Source organism: Nomascus leucogenys, chromosome 11 (genome assembly GCF_006542625.1).
Source record: "Nomascus leucogenys isolate Asia chromosome 11, Asia_NLE_v1, whole genome shotgun sequence".
In the NCBI taxonomy this organism is placed as follows: domain Eukaryota; kingdom Metazoa; phylum Chordata; class Mammalia; order Primates; family Hylobatidae; genus Nomascus; species Nomascus leucogenys.
This window is the reverse complement of record NC_044391.1, coordinates 92175339-92189529: the sequence shown is the minus strand read 5'-3', so window position 1 is coordinate 92189529 and position 14191 is coordinate 92175339. Positions and strand designations below refer to the sequence as shown.

General features: G+C 37.6%; 1 protein-coding gene across 4 annotated transcripts in view; it reads left to right on the top strand.

Annotated features, from left to right (window-relative positions):
• The window catches only part of TNIK (TRAF2 and NCK interacting kinase), a 405268-nt gene that overhangs the window by 380321 nt on the left and 10756 nt on the right, over positions 1 to 14191 (top strand). For all 4 annotated transcript variants that reach the window (XM_003256453.3, XM_030822825.1, XM_030822828.1 and 1 more), the window contains 5 exons: positions 39 to 173; positions 8415 to 8515; positions 10719 to 10868; positions 12985 to 13144; positions 13399 to 13538. In XM_003256453.3, coding sequence (XP_003256501.1) covers positions 39 to 173; positions 8415 to 8515; positions 10719 to 10868; positions 12985 to 13144; positions 13399 to 13538 — 686 coding nt within the window. The remainder of the gene's footprint in view (positions 1 to 38; positions 174 to 8414; positions 8516 to 10718; positions 10869 to 12984; positions 13145 to 13398; positions 13539 to 14191) is intronic.

Below are 14191 nucleotides of genomic sequence, written 5' to 3'. Positions count from 1 at the left end.
CACAGCGATTTGAAATTAAACCTCTATTATTTCAACAGGAAAGAAGAATAAGCTACGAGTTTACTATCTTTCATGGTTAAGAAACAGAATACTACATAATGACCCAGAAGTAGAAAAGAAACAAGGCTGGATCACTGTTGGGGACTTGGAAGGCTGTATACATTATAAAGTTGGTAAGTCTCAAGACATGGAATTATAAGTTTGGTCTGTTTACTCAATCAGACTTATTTAGTTAGGTTTCACCTAGTTTTTTCTATCAGATTGATGACGCATGTGTGACCAGCTTCAGATGTTGCTGGAACCTTCAGCATTATTTATATTTTTTAAAAGCCAGATTGATGAAATTGAAAGAGTGCATTCAGAATAAAGTCCTAGGCTCCAGTTTGAACATTCGTATCTACTTTCTTCCAAAGACTCATTAAAATGACAAGAAAAGAATAAAAATGCCATAAGCCTATGAGGACAGTGAGACCAAGAGAAGAGAAGAGATGTCAGTAAAATCGAAAGAGTAGCTGAGTGACTGGAAAAAGACCTAGAATACCAGGAAATTCTGAATTCTGAATCTGCAGTGAGGAAAATGATCAAAATCAATCCAACAGAACCCGGAAAGGCCGAGGAACTAAGGCCCCAGGGGAATCTGAGGTGGAAGTGGAGGTGTAAGGTGGGACTGAAAATAGAATTGTTAGAAAATTCATGAGCAGCAAGTCTTCTAGAACCCATTCTCCACCTCTGAGTAGTTAGGCCACTATCTTCCTGTGCTGCAACAGAAGATGAAAGGTTTGCACAGCCAATCTGATGCTGGGAATACTTGTGAAAACACACACATACACATCCCTCTAACCCCTATTTAGCTCCCAAATAGCCATGCCTATACTCCCTAGGAAGAGAATGAAAGAAGTGTTTTTGGAAAAACTAAATGGCCAGAAAGAAAAGATGTACAGATACTAACATTTGAAGTGCTATGAAAAAAGCTTGCTGCCTAACTACCCTAAAGATAAACCCGTCTATACCAAGGAGTGGAGAAATTCAAAAATATGAAGGAAACCTAAACAAATAGAAAGGACATTAGAAGAAACAGGGATAATGAGGAGTGGAAGAAAATGTAAAAAGAAAGAAAGGAAGGAAGCAAGAAACTATAATAGCTTTACAGAGATTAGAAAACTTTTCTATAAAACAAGAAAAGGGCTGTTAAAAAAAAAAAAAAAAGAGGTAGAACAAAGTAGCGGAAAGTCATTTAGAGACCAAGAAAAAATTTTGCAAACTAAAATGTATTGGCAGAAATAAAAAATGTAATAAAAGTGTTAGAAGATAAGGAATTCTCCTAAAGAGTAGAACAAAAAGCAAAGCAGAGAAAATACAAGAAAATAAAAAGATCAGTCCAAGTGGTTCAAAATCTAAGTAATATGAGTTTTAGAAAATATGAAATGAAAGGAAAGTATTGAAGAAAGAATATCAGAAAGGTATCTGGAACTAAAAGCCTTGAAATCCCATATTAAAGGATTCACTGAGTGTCCAGGATACTGAATGAAAGAAAGACTCACAAAAAGACATATCAACATGATATATATCAATACCTGGGAAATGAGAAGGTCCTCAAAACTGGCAAAGCTGTCACAATATAAGTAAATAAATAACAAACAGTGTACATACAATAGACCCAGAATAAGAGTGGCCTGGGACGTCTCAGCAGCAATATAGAAGCTTAAAAGACAATACAGCAAGGCCTTCTAAATTCCCGACAAAATTATTTCCAACTACTATTTTATAGCCCTCCTGTGTTAAGGGTTAAGGAGATGTATGTATGTGTGAGTGTGTGTGTGTATACACATATACATACATACATATAGCTGTATATATATGTATGTACATACATATAGCTGTATATATATGTATGTACATACATATACATATACATGTATATATACATGTATACATATGTATATATATGTATATGTATGTGTGCATATACATATATAGAGTGATTATAAGGAATTATTTCACATGACTATACTACAGAGGCTGAAAAGTCTCAAGATTTTCAGTCAACAAGCTGATTCAGACCCAAGAGAGCCAAGGTTTTAAGTCCAGTTCAAATCTGAAGGCCTGAGAACCAGGAGAGCTGATGGTGGTGTTCCACTATGAGCACTGGTAGGCTCAAGACCCAAGAAATGCTGATGCTTCAGTCCAAGTCTGAAGGCCAGAAAAGACTGATGTCCTAGCTCAACCAAGCAGGAAGACTCAGTCTTTTTGTTCTAGTCTGGTCTCCAAATGATTGCATAAGGCCTACCCACACTGGGGAGGGCAGTCTACTTTATCACACACGATTAACTCCTGTCTCAAAAATTTACCTTTCATGCACCATTTCTCAGGAAGCAACTGGAGGATGTGTTCCACCAAAATAAATAACTAAACCTAGTAGTCCAGGAAGATGAAGAAAATACCCAGAATGATGGTGAAGGGAACCTGGGGTGACAAGTCTGCCACAGGCCTAGAAAGAAAGAAGTCCTGGCAGAGTGGGACAATGCAGGGTTCCAGGAAAGATGCCTCCAAGAAAAATAAAATGGTATAAATAGATGACCTGCTGCGTCTGACCATGTTGAAGGGCATTTATTAGCAGAAAGTTTACATGTGCTTAGAGATAGATACATAGAAAACAAGTGTAAAAAAAACGCGGGGGGGCGGGTAGGGGGAACAAGAAAGGAAATGTAACCATGGTATACTACATACCTCAGTCATGAACAATAATAATTTTAACACTCAATATTGATTTAACCAAAAATTTAAAATATAGCTATATTTGGAGTTTACAGAAGTAAATCGTGTGTGCATATGTATAAGAAAGAAAGAGAAGAAGCTAGAGAGAGAATGAAATGATGTAAGAAATTAAATCCTTTCCATACTAAAGTCAGTGAATAATGTCTGTGACTGAAAAAAAAAATCAAGAAATAACATTATCATCATGTTATTTAGAAATCTGGAAACAAATTGCTGAAAGAAGTAGTTGAAAGAGTTGCAAGTGGTTGTTTTTAGGGAGCAGGAATCAGCAGGCAGGCAGGGACTTGGTTTTCATAAGCCCTGTAGAGTTATTTGGCTTTTTAAAATAGGTACCTGTAAGACTTGTTCAATCCATAGCTGATAAAAATAAGAAAATGTGTGGAGGCTTTTAAAATGTGTACTAGATAAAATACATTAATTATTTAACATAAAGAATGACAATAAAGGAGTGGCGGAGGAACATTAGACACCTTCAGTTCAAAGGAGTCCATGATGTGGTCTCAGAAAAGTATGAGACACATTTGAAATTTTAACCAGTCAAGTGGGTCCAATCATGTGTGATGACATAATGTTGGTTGAAATCTAATCAAGTGTATTAAATACAGAATGTGGAAACAGAAGGGGCATGCTATAAAGAAGAGCTCAGAAAGCAAGAACTTCAGTGTATCATATTCTGCCAACTAGAAAGGGGACTCTATTTTGAAGCAGAGTCTCCACCTGCCTTTTCTCTAATTTCATTCCAGGTGACCTTCCCAGATAACCTTGACACAATACTAGGAAGTGTTGGGGCTGGCTAGTGAACCTGAAGGTTTGGTGCCTGAGAAGGACATGTTCCTCACTTAATAACATGTCATTCACAGTTTTACAAAGGAAAAAAAAAAAAAGCCCCTGACCTTACGACACAGATAATGTATGTATTGATAAGTATAAAAAGCAGCCTTTGGGCCAGGCGCTGTGGCTCACGCCTGTAATCCCAGCACTTTGGGAGGCCAAAGCAGGTGGATCGTGAGGTCAGTTATTTCAGACAAGCCTGGCCAACATAGTGAAACTCTGTCTCTACTAAAAATACAAAAAATTAGCCAGGCATGGTGATGGGCACCTGTAATCCCAGCTACTGGGGAGGCTGAGGCGGGAGAATCACTTGAACCTGGGAGGTGGAGGTTGCAGTGAGCTGAGATGGCGCCACTGCACTCCAGCCTGGGCAACAATGTGAGACTCCATCTCAAAGAAAAAAAAAAAAAAGCAGCTTTTGGAAAAAAATAAACATTTAATATCTGTAAACGTATGTGGCCAGAGCCACATCTACATCTTGCCAGCACTTAGCACAGAGCCAGGCCCAGGGAAATCAGTTAAGAAGTATTTGTTTTTAAAAAAGGAATGGATGTTCAAAGGACATAGTTTTATTCACAAACCAGACCACATGCGGGAATGTTTTTCTATAGCAGGCTGGGCGGCAGTGCAAGCTATTTGCTCCACTGTACATTTTTGTTTAGGAATCAGAATTATTTGGTACTTTCTAATAGGATACTCTGGAATTCTAATTTTTTCTTGTCCTCAATCTGATAATTTGACAAAGTATAAAACATACATCCCATCATTCTCACACCAAGTAGAATTCACATTCATATGCATATTTGGTTTTCTTTTGAAAATAGTGAGCTGCTTTCTTTGAGAACAGGTCATGTTTTCAGGGGAAAGCAATAGAAACAATTTCAAAGCTGTTTCCTTCTGAGTATTTTGCCTTTATTACTTGGCATTTGTTAGTCCAAAGATTTCTAGTGATCAAATTTTGTGTCCATAAACTAATACTGTATGATTACACAGCAATAAAATTCATTGCAGGAAATAATGTAAAATTTCTGAATATTATCTCTTGCATATACCTGACAAGTGTTTTTCAAAAATATCAGGCTACAGGAATCCTATTTGACCTGCACATCTACTGTTGGCCCTTCTAACATTTCTGACATCTTCCTTCTAATCATTGCCGTCCCTTCATTGTCCTAACATCAGTAGGCTGATCTATATCCACACATCTAAAGTAAAATTTAACCAGGGAGCAATATCTGGTAATTCTCTACCAGAAAACTTGAGACCAGCTTAATTTTCAGAAACACTGTTTGCCTTAGTTATCCAAAGAACCACTTGCAGTTTCCACTTAGCTTCCCCTATGAAATTCCAGCCACAACAGCACTGACATCTTCTTATAGCACATGAGTATTCTAGTATGTTCAAATTCTTGTGAAATCTTAAAAATATAAAATGAGAATAAAAAAAGCAAATTGTATATCCAAGAGTCATTTAAAATATTTCTTGATTTATCTGAGCCTACAAGTGCTTAAATTTTTATTTTCAAGATGATTTTAAATTTCTTTAAAAATATGAACCTATTTATTTCTTCTTTCACCCTGAAAATCAGCAAAATCTGAAGGGATTTTTTATTTTCTTTTTAAAATTTATTTTAGATCCAGGGGGTACATATGCAGGTTTGTTTCATGGGTATATTGCATAATGGTGAGGCTTGGGCTTCCAGTGAACTCATCACCCAAATTGCGAACATTATACGCAACAGGTAAATTTTCAGCCCTTAACCTGCCACTCCCCTTTTAGAGTCCTCAGTGTCTATTATTTCCAGCTTTGTGTCCACATGCACCCCATTGTTAGCTTCCACTTGTAAGTGAGAACGTGTTGACTTTCTGTTTCTGGGTTATTTTACCCTAGGAGATTGGCCTACAGCTCCATCCATGTTGCTGCCAAGGGCACGATTTCATTCTTTTTATGGCTGCATAGTATTCCATGTTGTATATATGCCACAGTTTCTTTATCTAATCAACCATTGATGGACAACTTAAATTGATACCATGACTTTGCTGTTGTGAACAGTGCTGCAATAAACATACAAATGCAGGTGCCCTTTTGATTTTAAAAAAAAAAAAAAAAAAAGAAGTTATTTTCCTTTGGGATTTACCCAGAAGTGGGACCACTAGGTAGAATGATAGTTCTATTTTTAGTTCTTTGAGAAATCTCCCTACTGTTTTCCAAAGAGATTGAACTAACTTATATTCCCACCAACAGTGTATAAGCATTCCCTTTTCTCTGCAGCCTCACCACCATCTGTTATTTTTTTTGACTTTTAGTAATAGCCATTCTGACTGGTGTGAGATGGTATCTCATTGTGGTTTTGATTTGCATTTCTCTGATGTTTAGTGATATTGAGCATTTGTTCATTTGTTGGTTGGCTGCTTATATGTCCTTTTCGAGAAATGTGTGTTCATGTCCTTTGCCCACTTTTTAATAGGATTGATTTTTTCTTGTTGAATTGTTTGCATTCCTTGTAGAAATTTGTTGGATGCATAGTTTGCAAATATTTTCTCCCATCATGCAGGTTGTCTCCTTACTCTGTTGATTGTTTATTTTGCCACGCAGAAGCTCGTTAGCTTAATTAAGTCCCATTTGTCTGTTTTTGTTTTTATTGCATTTGCTTTTGAGGTGTTAGTCATAAACACGTTGCCTAGGCCAATATCCAGAAGAGTTTTTCCTAGGTTTGCTTATTATAGTTTTGGGTACATTTAAATCTTTAATCCATCGTGAGTTAATTTTTGTATATGGTTAAGAGATAAGGGTCTAGTTTCATTCTTCTGCATATGGCTAGCCAATTTTCCCAGGGTGTCCTTTCCTCATTGTTTATGTTTGTTGACTTTGTCGAAGATTGGTTGGTTGTAGGTATGTGGCTTTATTTCTGGGTTCTCTACTCTGTTCCATTGATCTATATGTCTATTTTTGTATTAGTACCATGCTTCTTTGGTTATTACAGTCTTACAGTATAGTTTGATGTCAGGTAATGTGATGCCTCCAACTTTGTTCTTTTAGCTTAGGATTGCTTTGGCTATTTGGGCTCTTTTTTGTTCCATATGAATTTTAGAATTGTCTTTTCTAATTCTGTAAAAAACAACATTGGCAATTTGTAGACTGCTTTTGGCAGTATAGTCACTTTAACAGTATTGATTCTTCCTATCCATGAGCATGGGATGTTTTTCCATTCATTTGTGTCATCTATGGTTCCTTCATCAGTGCTTTGTAGTTCTCCTTGTAGGGGTCTTTCACCTTCTTGGTTAAATGTATTATCCTAGGGGTGTGTGTGTGTGTGTGTTATTATAAATGGGATTGAGCTCTTGATTTGATTCTCAGCTTGAGCATTATTGATGTAACTGATTTTTATGCATTAATTTTGTGTCCTGAAACTTTACTGAAGTTATCAGCGCTAAGAGTCTTTTGAAGGAATCTTTAGGGTTTTCTAGGCATAAGATCCTGTCATCAGCAGAGATAATTTCACTTCCTCTTTTCCATTTTGGATGCTTTTTATTTTTTTCTCTTGCCTGACTGTTCTGGCTGGGACTTCCAATACTATAGGAGTGGTAAGAGTGGAAATTCTTGTCTTGTTCCAGTTCTTAGGGGGAATGCTCTTAGCTTTCTCCCATTCAATATGATGTTGCCTCTGGGTTTGTCACATATGGCTCTTATTATTTTGAGGTATGTTCCTTCAATGCCAAGAGCGGTAGATCTTTTCCTAGGTTTCAGGTGAAGAGATCAGCAAAAATAGCCTAGTAAACACTTTATGTCATGAAAAGTTATAAAGCAAATAACTGGAAACTTAATGTCATTTAAGTATATTAAAATTTTTCCTACCTAGTTTCTTTAGGACTCAGAATATTCTGTTTGTTGAGATATTTTACCAAGAAACTGACTGCCATGTGTACCAACTGTGGATTACGAATTCTGTAAGAATTAGAATCCATACTTAATAGCAAAAGATTCAGAAGGCACTTAAAGTATTGTTCAATCTCTCAAGGTCATCACTGTAAACATTGCTTATTATTCTATCAGAGACACACACACAGGTAAGAGTAATGAAGAGAATGCCAGACAACAGTCTGTTCTTCCATTCATCCATTCAATAAGCATTTACTGAGTACTACTTTGTGTAGGCAAAAGCACTGTGGGGACTCAATCATTTAACTAAGCTTCTGTCCATAGAATTTACAGTGCTTAATATTCCATTTTTTAAAGAGTAAAAGGATTTGTCAGTATTCGGAGCCCTTTAAGTCACTAACAGAACCCAAGACTCCTAACACCCCCTTTCGTTAGAAGCATAAACAAGCAATTATTTCACTTGGTAACTGGAATTCAAATATAAATAATAAGCAAACGGCAGTCTTTATATCTGCCCATTTGCTAATTTTTCTACCATCTTGCCATATCTGCTCTCAGCTACTTACATGTGGGTGAACGTAAAAGCCAGGCAAGCTTACACGAAGGAAATTATGCACATTCTTATTACAATGAATATCAACATCTAGACCTAGTGTTAAAGACAGTCCTAAGCAGTTATATCTCTGGATGATGAAAAGAGTCTTCAATATAAAGCAAAAGCCGTAAGTGTTCTGCCAACCAAAGTTCGCTAAGGGAAGCTAAATCAGTATCTATGAAAAAAATCCCACACCAGGAACATCACCTTCATGAAGCTGACACCCAACATCAATATTTAAATTTACATATTGTTGCTTATACATTCATTAATATTAATACAAAGAACTTGAACAAATTGATGTACTTTTTCACTCATAATTTTTCTATTACAGTTAAATATGAAAGGATCAAATTTTTGGTGATTGCATTAAAGAATGCTGTGGAAATATATGCTTGGGCTCCTAAACCATATCATAAATTCATGGCATTTAAGGTAAGCAGGGATGTGATTATCTCGAATGTGCTTTTTAAAAATTTTCAGTTTCCTACCCATTAATAAAATAGTCCATATAGACCAATACCAATTTTCATATAGATAATAAACCTGTTTTAAAAGTGTAGGTACTCTAGGGTTTCTTGTTTCAAAAGTAAAGACTAAGTATTTGTAAATGCTATAAAATTAGATTAAAATTTGGGTATGCCCTCCTCCTTGAGATCTATGAATCATCATCCCCAAGAGGCGTTTAGAATGGTTAGCAGGCATGGCATTGATTGTGATCTTATGCAATGACATTTGTTATAAAGCCACCTAAACCAGGGTATTCCCTGATATTTTGTTTGAAAAAGGCAGACAAATGGCAGCACTGAATCTCAGAGTTAAACTGAGTCTCTAAGTCTTTTAATCCTCATAAATCTTTCTGGATGAAGTCCCTAAAACTCAGGTGATGCTTATATGTCCCCAGTGCTAACTTACAGAAATGACCTAGTTTCTCTGCATTCTTCTATTTTGATTGCCTTTTCATTTTTTACCTTGTCTAAGTCTGTACCCACCATGGTTGGATTGGTCACTCATGAGATTCGCCAGGAGTGGGATGGGGATATGCTAGTCCTGTTGACCCCGAATACCAGGAGGACCAGTACTTACAGGCACCCAGATGTGTTCAGAGCCGCATAACCTATCCATAGCCCAAGTGAACTTATCTTCTGTTTTCTCTCATGCTCTCTCTCTGATCTCTCTCTCTGTCTCTCTCTCTCTCCCAGCTTATGTCTGTCTGCTTCTTTATGTCTCATTGGCTCTCACTTTTTCTCCCCACCTTTATGACTGTTATCTCCCTTTGGCTCCTTATTAATTCTTTTCTGCCACATTTGCCATGGAGGGCAAAACTGCCCTTGGAACACTATGTAGGCCCACTTCAGAGCTGAATCACTTCTATCTTGTTCCCTTAGTGCAGATGGCTTGTGATGTGCTCAGGAAAATAGATTCATTAATGGAAATGGGCTCCCCTCCATAACCTCACTTTTATGGGAAAAAAATTAGAATGCATTAGGTTACTAATAACAATTAAGGGATAACTCCTAAAAGCCAAAGTGGTACTCCTGTTCTGCCAAAATCTGTCTCCACAAAAGCTTTTCAATCAACATCCCATTCCCATTCTTGCTCTGAAGTTACTACCATCATTTTATGACCCAGAGACACATGAGAGAGTGCAAAATGTTCTTTCGGACAGACCAGACCCAGCCCAGAAAGAGGGAAGAGCAAAGGCAAAGACTTGAACAGGAAAGAGTGGAACTGGCAAGAGGCCAAGACTTCCCATAGGACAAGGACAGGAGGCTAGAGCTTTCCATGCTGTCAGATGGTGTTAGCAAAAGATGAGAAGAGAAGGGTCTGAGAGGTAGCAGTGGCATTATAGTTAAGGCAATTGTTTCACAAATGCTCTCCCAGATCTCAAGGCCCAAAGGTAGATTGTGGTTAAAAAATAGCAAAGGAAAATGGCAGAGGAACACTTGACAGTTGGGCTCTGGATTCAAACACAGAGAACTTTGACAAACTTGGCAAGACCTCTCTTTTTGCTTTCTAGTTAAACCCAAATAGTCAATGCAAGCCATCGATCTTATGATGTTCCACTCCCACCCAAACCCAAGTCTCAGGTTCCAACATTAAGTTAAGAGAAAGTGCCAATCTTATGCCCACTCATTCACTGAAGAAAAATCCAAACCAGAGCATGCCCATTAATACTGAACAGGCTGAGAAAACAGCCAGCCTTGGCTGTCCCTCCCAGGTTGTCTCTGAAAGGGTAGTTGCTGTGGATGGGCCTGGTTGCCACATGGGAAAGAGAGGGGCCAGAGAGGTGACTGGGCCTTCTTCAGAGGAAAAAGGCCAGAAATAAACAGGAAAAAACAGCAGTACCCAGGCACCAGGTTTTTAATATACATTACCACTATCAAAATTTACACCTGTGCACCAACTTAAACTTCACTGCCCTGAAGGACAAAGGGTAGAAAAAGGGGCACAAATGGATGCTAGACCCTTCCTCCTAGGGCCAGATTATCAACAGACCTAAAACTGAAAGAGAAATTTTCTAGTTTTTCACTTTAATAAAGTTAGAAGTTAACTTCCTCTAGACAGTGGCTAAAGAAAAAAAATTATTAAGATACCTCTTTGAGTGATGCAGATACTAATGGGGTGATTTTTAAAGTCTTTTGCAGATCTCCAGCACAAGCCTCTGCTAGTTGATCTCACGGTAGAAGAAGGTCAAAGATTAAAGGTTATTTTTGGTTCACACACTGGTTTCCATGTAATTGATGTTGATTCAGGAAACTCTTATGATATCTACATACCATCTCATGTAAGTACTCAGAAGTAGACTTTCAAGGGCTCTCTGTACAACAGCCTGCATGTAGAAAGAGATTTGTTTTGCATAGTTTTAGTAGAAGTCATGCAAACTTTACTAACCAGCAAATGGACTTTCGTTCTTCATTAAGTATACGGCTTTTAATAACTAAAATATATAAATTTAACTAATTTTTATGACTTCCTAAAACTGGGGAATACATAATAGAAATCATTTGGCATTTACATGTTGTCTCTTTGGACTTTAGATTAAAATGAATATGATATTTTTCTTTCAAGGGCATGAATTATATTCGGTAGACAAGTTTCCACATTCAGTTTTTGAAGGGAAATTCGTTCATTTTATGTTAGAGAAAGCCAGGTACTAATTTATTGGAGAAAATTCTTTTTTGCTATTTTTAGTTCCTCTCTTCAGCTTGAGGGCAGTGTGGTACAGTGGAGTCAGACACGGTGGCTCTAGCATGTATTAGCTTTGCAGTAATGGACACAGTAGGCAGCTTCCCCAATCCTCAGCTTTCGCATCTGTAAAATGTGGATAAAAAGACTTATCCCATAGGATTGTCATTAGTATTAAATGAGGTAATGGATCTAAGGCAGTTGTTAAGGGCCCTGCAAATTGTAGATCTTCTTATTAGCCCTAAAATACTCATATTACTATCCTGACATATTGCTTGAAACATAACTGTTAAAGGGAAATGCTGCACATGGATTCACTTATTAGGATTAAGAGTAGTGTAAAGTGTGTGTCCTGTGTGTAATCCCAAGGCTAACATACAGGAGAAACTATTTATCAGGAATGTTTGAAGCTACTGCTGACTGGTATTTTGAGAGTTTTAAGACTTTATTCTAATGAAATGCAATAACTAAAAGAAGTTGTTTCAGTATATTACGCACACACACACGATCGCCATTCATTGCTGCATTATTACCACTTTTAACTCATGTGGATGTGGGTGAACATAAAGACTCACAGCTCACATTCCTGGTGAGGCAGCTAAGGCATAACTATGATAATCCTCAACTCTCTTAGTCCAATCCATCAAGCACATGTTGGGCTGCCATGGCATTCTCAACTAGGGGATCACAACAACATCACATTTCCTTTCCTAGAACAAATTAATATACACTTATTTCAATAGTGATTTTTTTTTTTTTTTTTTTTTTTTTTTGATACGGAGTCTTGCTCTGTCACCCAAGCTGGAGTACAGTGGCGTGATCTCGGCTCACTGCAAGCTCCGCCTCTGCTGGGTTCATGCCATTCTCCTGCCTCAGCCTCCCAAGTAGCTGGGACTACAGGTGCCCACCACCACGCCTGGCTAATTTTTTGTATTTTTAGTAGAGACGGGGTTTCACTGTGTTAGCCAGGATGGTCTCGATCTCCTGATGTCGTGATCTGCCCGCCTCGGCCTCCCAAAGTGCTGGGATTACAGGCATGAGCCACTGTGTGCGGCAATAGTGATTTTTTTAAATGAGCGGTAATTCTAAATATTTTTTCTAACCAAGCCATGAATTATTCTGGCATTTAGACACCCAGATAAACAATCCTATATATATATTTTTTTTTCACAGATTATTTTGGTAGGAGTTCATTTTGACCCCACTTAAACTATCTCCATTAGGTCTAGCTGGCTTACATTCTCCTCATCTTTTTTTGGAAGTGGTTGTGCTAATAGAAAACACATTAATTTCAACGTCAGGAAGATGTGCACAAATCCCAACTCTACCAACAAATACTAGCACAGCTTTGCTTAAGACACAAAGCCCTTCTGAGATGCAGTTTCCTCATCTGTAAACAAAGCTATCTACCTTGGGGAGCTATTCTAGGTACTAGAAATTATATATGTAAAGGGCCCCATGATTGGCACATAGTAGGTGTGCCATAGATTTACATGCCGTTTTTAGGAACAGGTAAATTGAATTTTTAATCTAGTGACTAAGTTTGATTTACCAGGGTATTTTACAAGTCAGTGGTTAAATTAAAGCAAATGTCAGTCTTTAGGGTGACGATGAAAATAAACAAAGACCTCTTTTTTGCAGTTGTTAGAGACGAATAGTCAAGACGTTGTTTTATTTTTTAAAAGAATAATGCTTGGCTTTTCTTTGTCTTCTAGATTCAGGGCAATATCACTCCTCATGCTATTGTCATCTTGCCTAAAACAGATGGAATGGAAATGCTTGTTTGCTATGAGGATGAGGGGGTGTATGTAAACACCTATGGCCGGATAACTAAGGATGTGGTGCTCCAATGGGGAGAAATGCCCACGTCTGTGGGTAGGTTAACCATTCCTTATCTCCTTCAGCAGTTACACCCCCCAAATGAAACGAAAATCAAGAAATGTGAAACAACCATTTGATTCCACAAAAAAAAAAAAAAAAAAAAAAAATCTGTGAATAACTCTTGTAAGACTTGCTTTGTCCATTTATCTCAAGTCGTTTGTCATTTTTGTGGTTAAGATGTGAACAGATGCTGTGAGTTATTGCCCATCTAATGTTTTTAATGCAGTTTTGGAAATTCCTTTTGACAGCCTACATTCATTCCAATCAGATAATGGGCTGGGGCGAGAAAGCTATTGAGATCCGGTCAGTGGAAACAGGACATTTGGATGGAGTATTTATGCATAAGCGAGCTCAAAGGTTAAAGTTTCTATGTGAAAGAAATGATAAGGTAAATCCGTTTCAACATTTGCATTAGTGTTTGCATTTTAAGAGACCACCAGGTACCTGTGAAACCTTCATTCTCCTTTATACTGATTTGAATCACCTCTGTGTTAAACAATCAATATTATCTTGAAATGGCATTATTTGGTTTGATCCATGTGAGCACTCAATATATTATTCACATGTCAAAAACTACATAAAAACATCTAGAAATTTCTTGTAAACCTCTTAGAAACTTTTGTGGCCTGAAGGCCTTATGATGACTCAGCAGACACCCCCAAATTCTCCTAAGCACTTAGAGCAGTTGGCCCATCATTAATCATCTCACAGTGGGTCAACTTTATACTTCCACTTTTAGACTTCTCACAAAGTCACTTTCAAGACCTATCCAATCACCTTATGTTCACCTTTAAATCCAAAACATTTGATATGTAGAAATATAAGCTTTTTAAAAATGTCACCCATTCCTTAAGGAATGCACAATCACAAACTCAACTAGTGCCATGTCTTGTGTCATTCCAGCCATGTTTCTTCTGAAATGTCATAGGTGAACTGTTTTCCAGTGAAATTTGGCTGTGTCCGTCTGGCATGATCAGTCACCTCAGAGGGGTATTCTGCAGCAGTACGGCTTCTCCCTTACCCTCCCTGTAGAGTAACCCC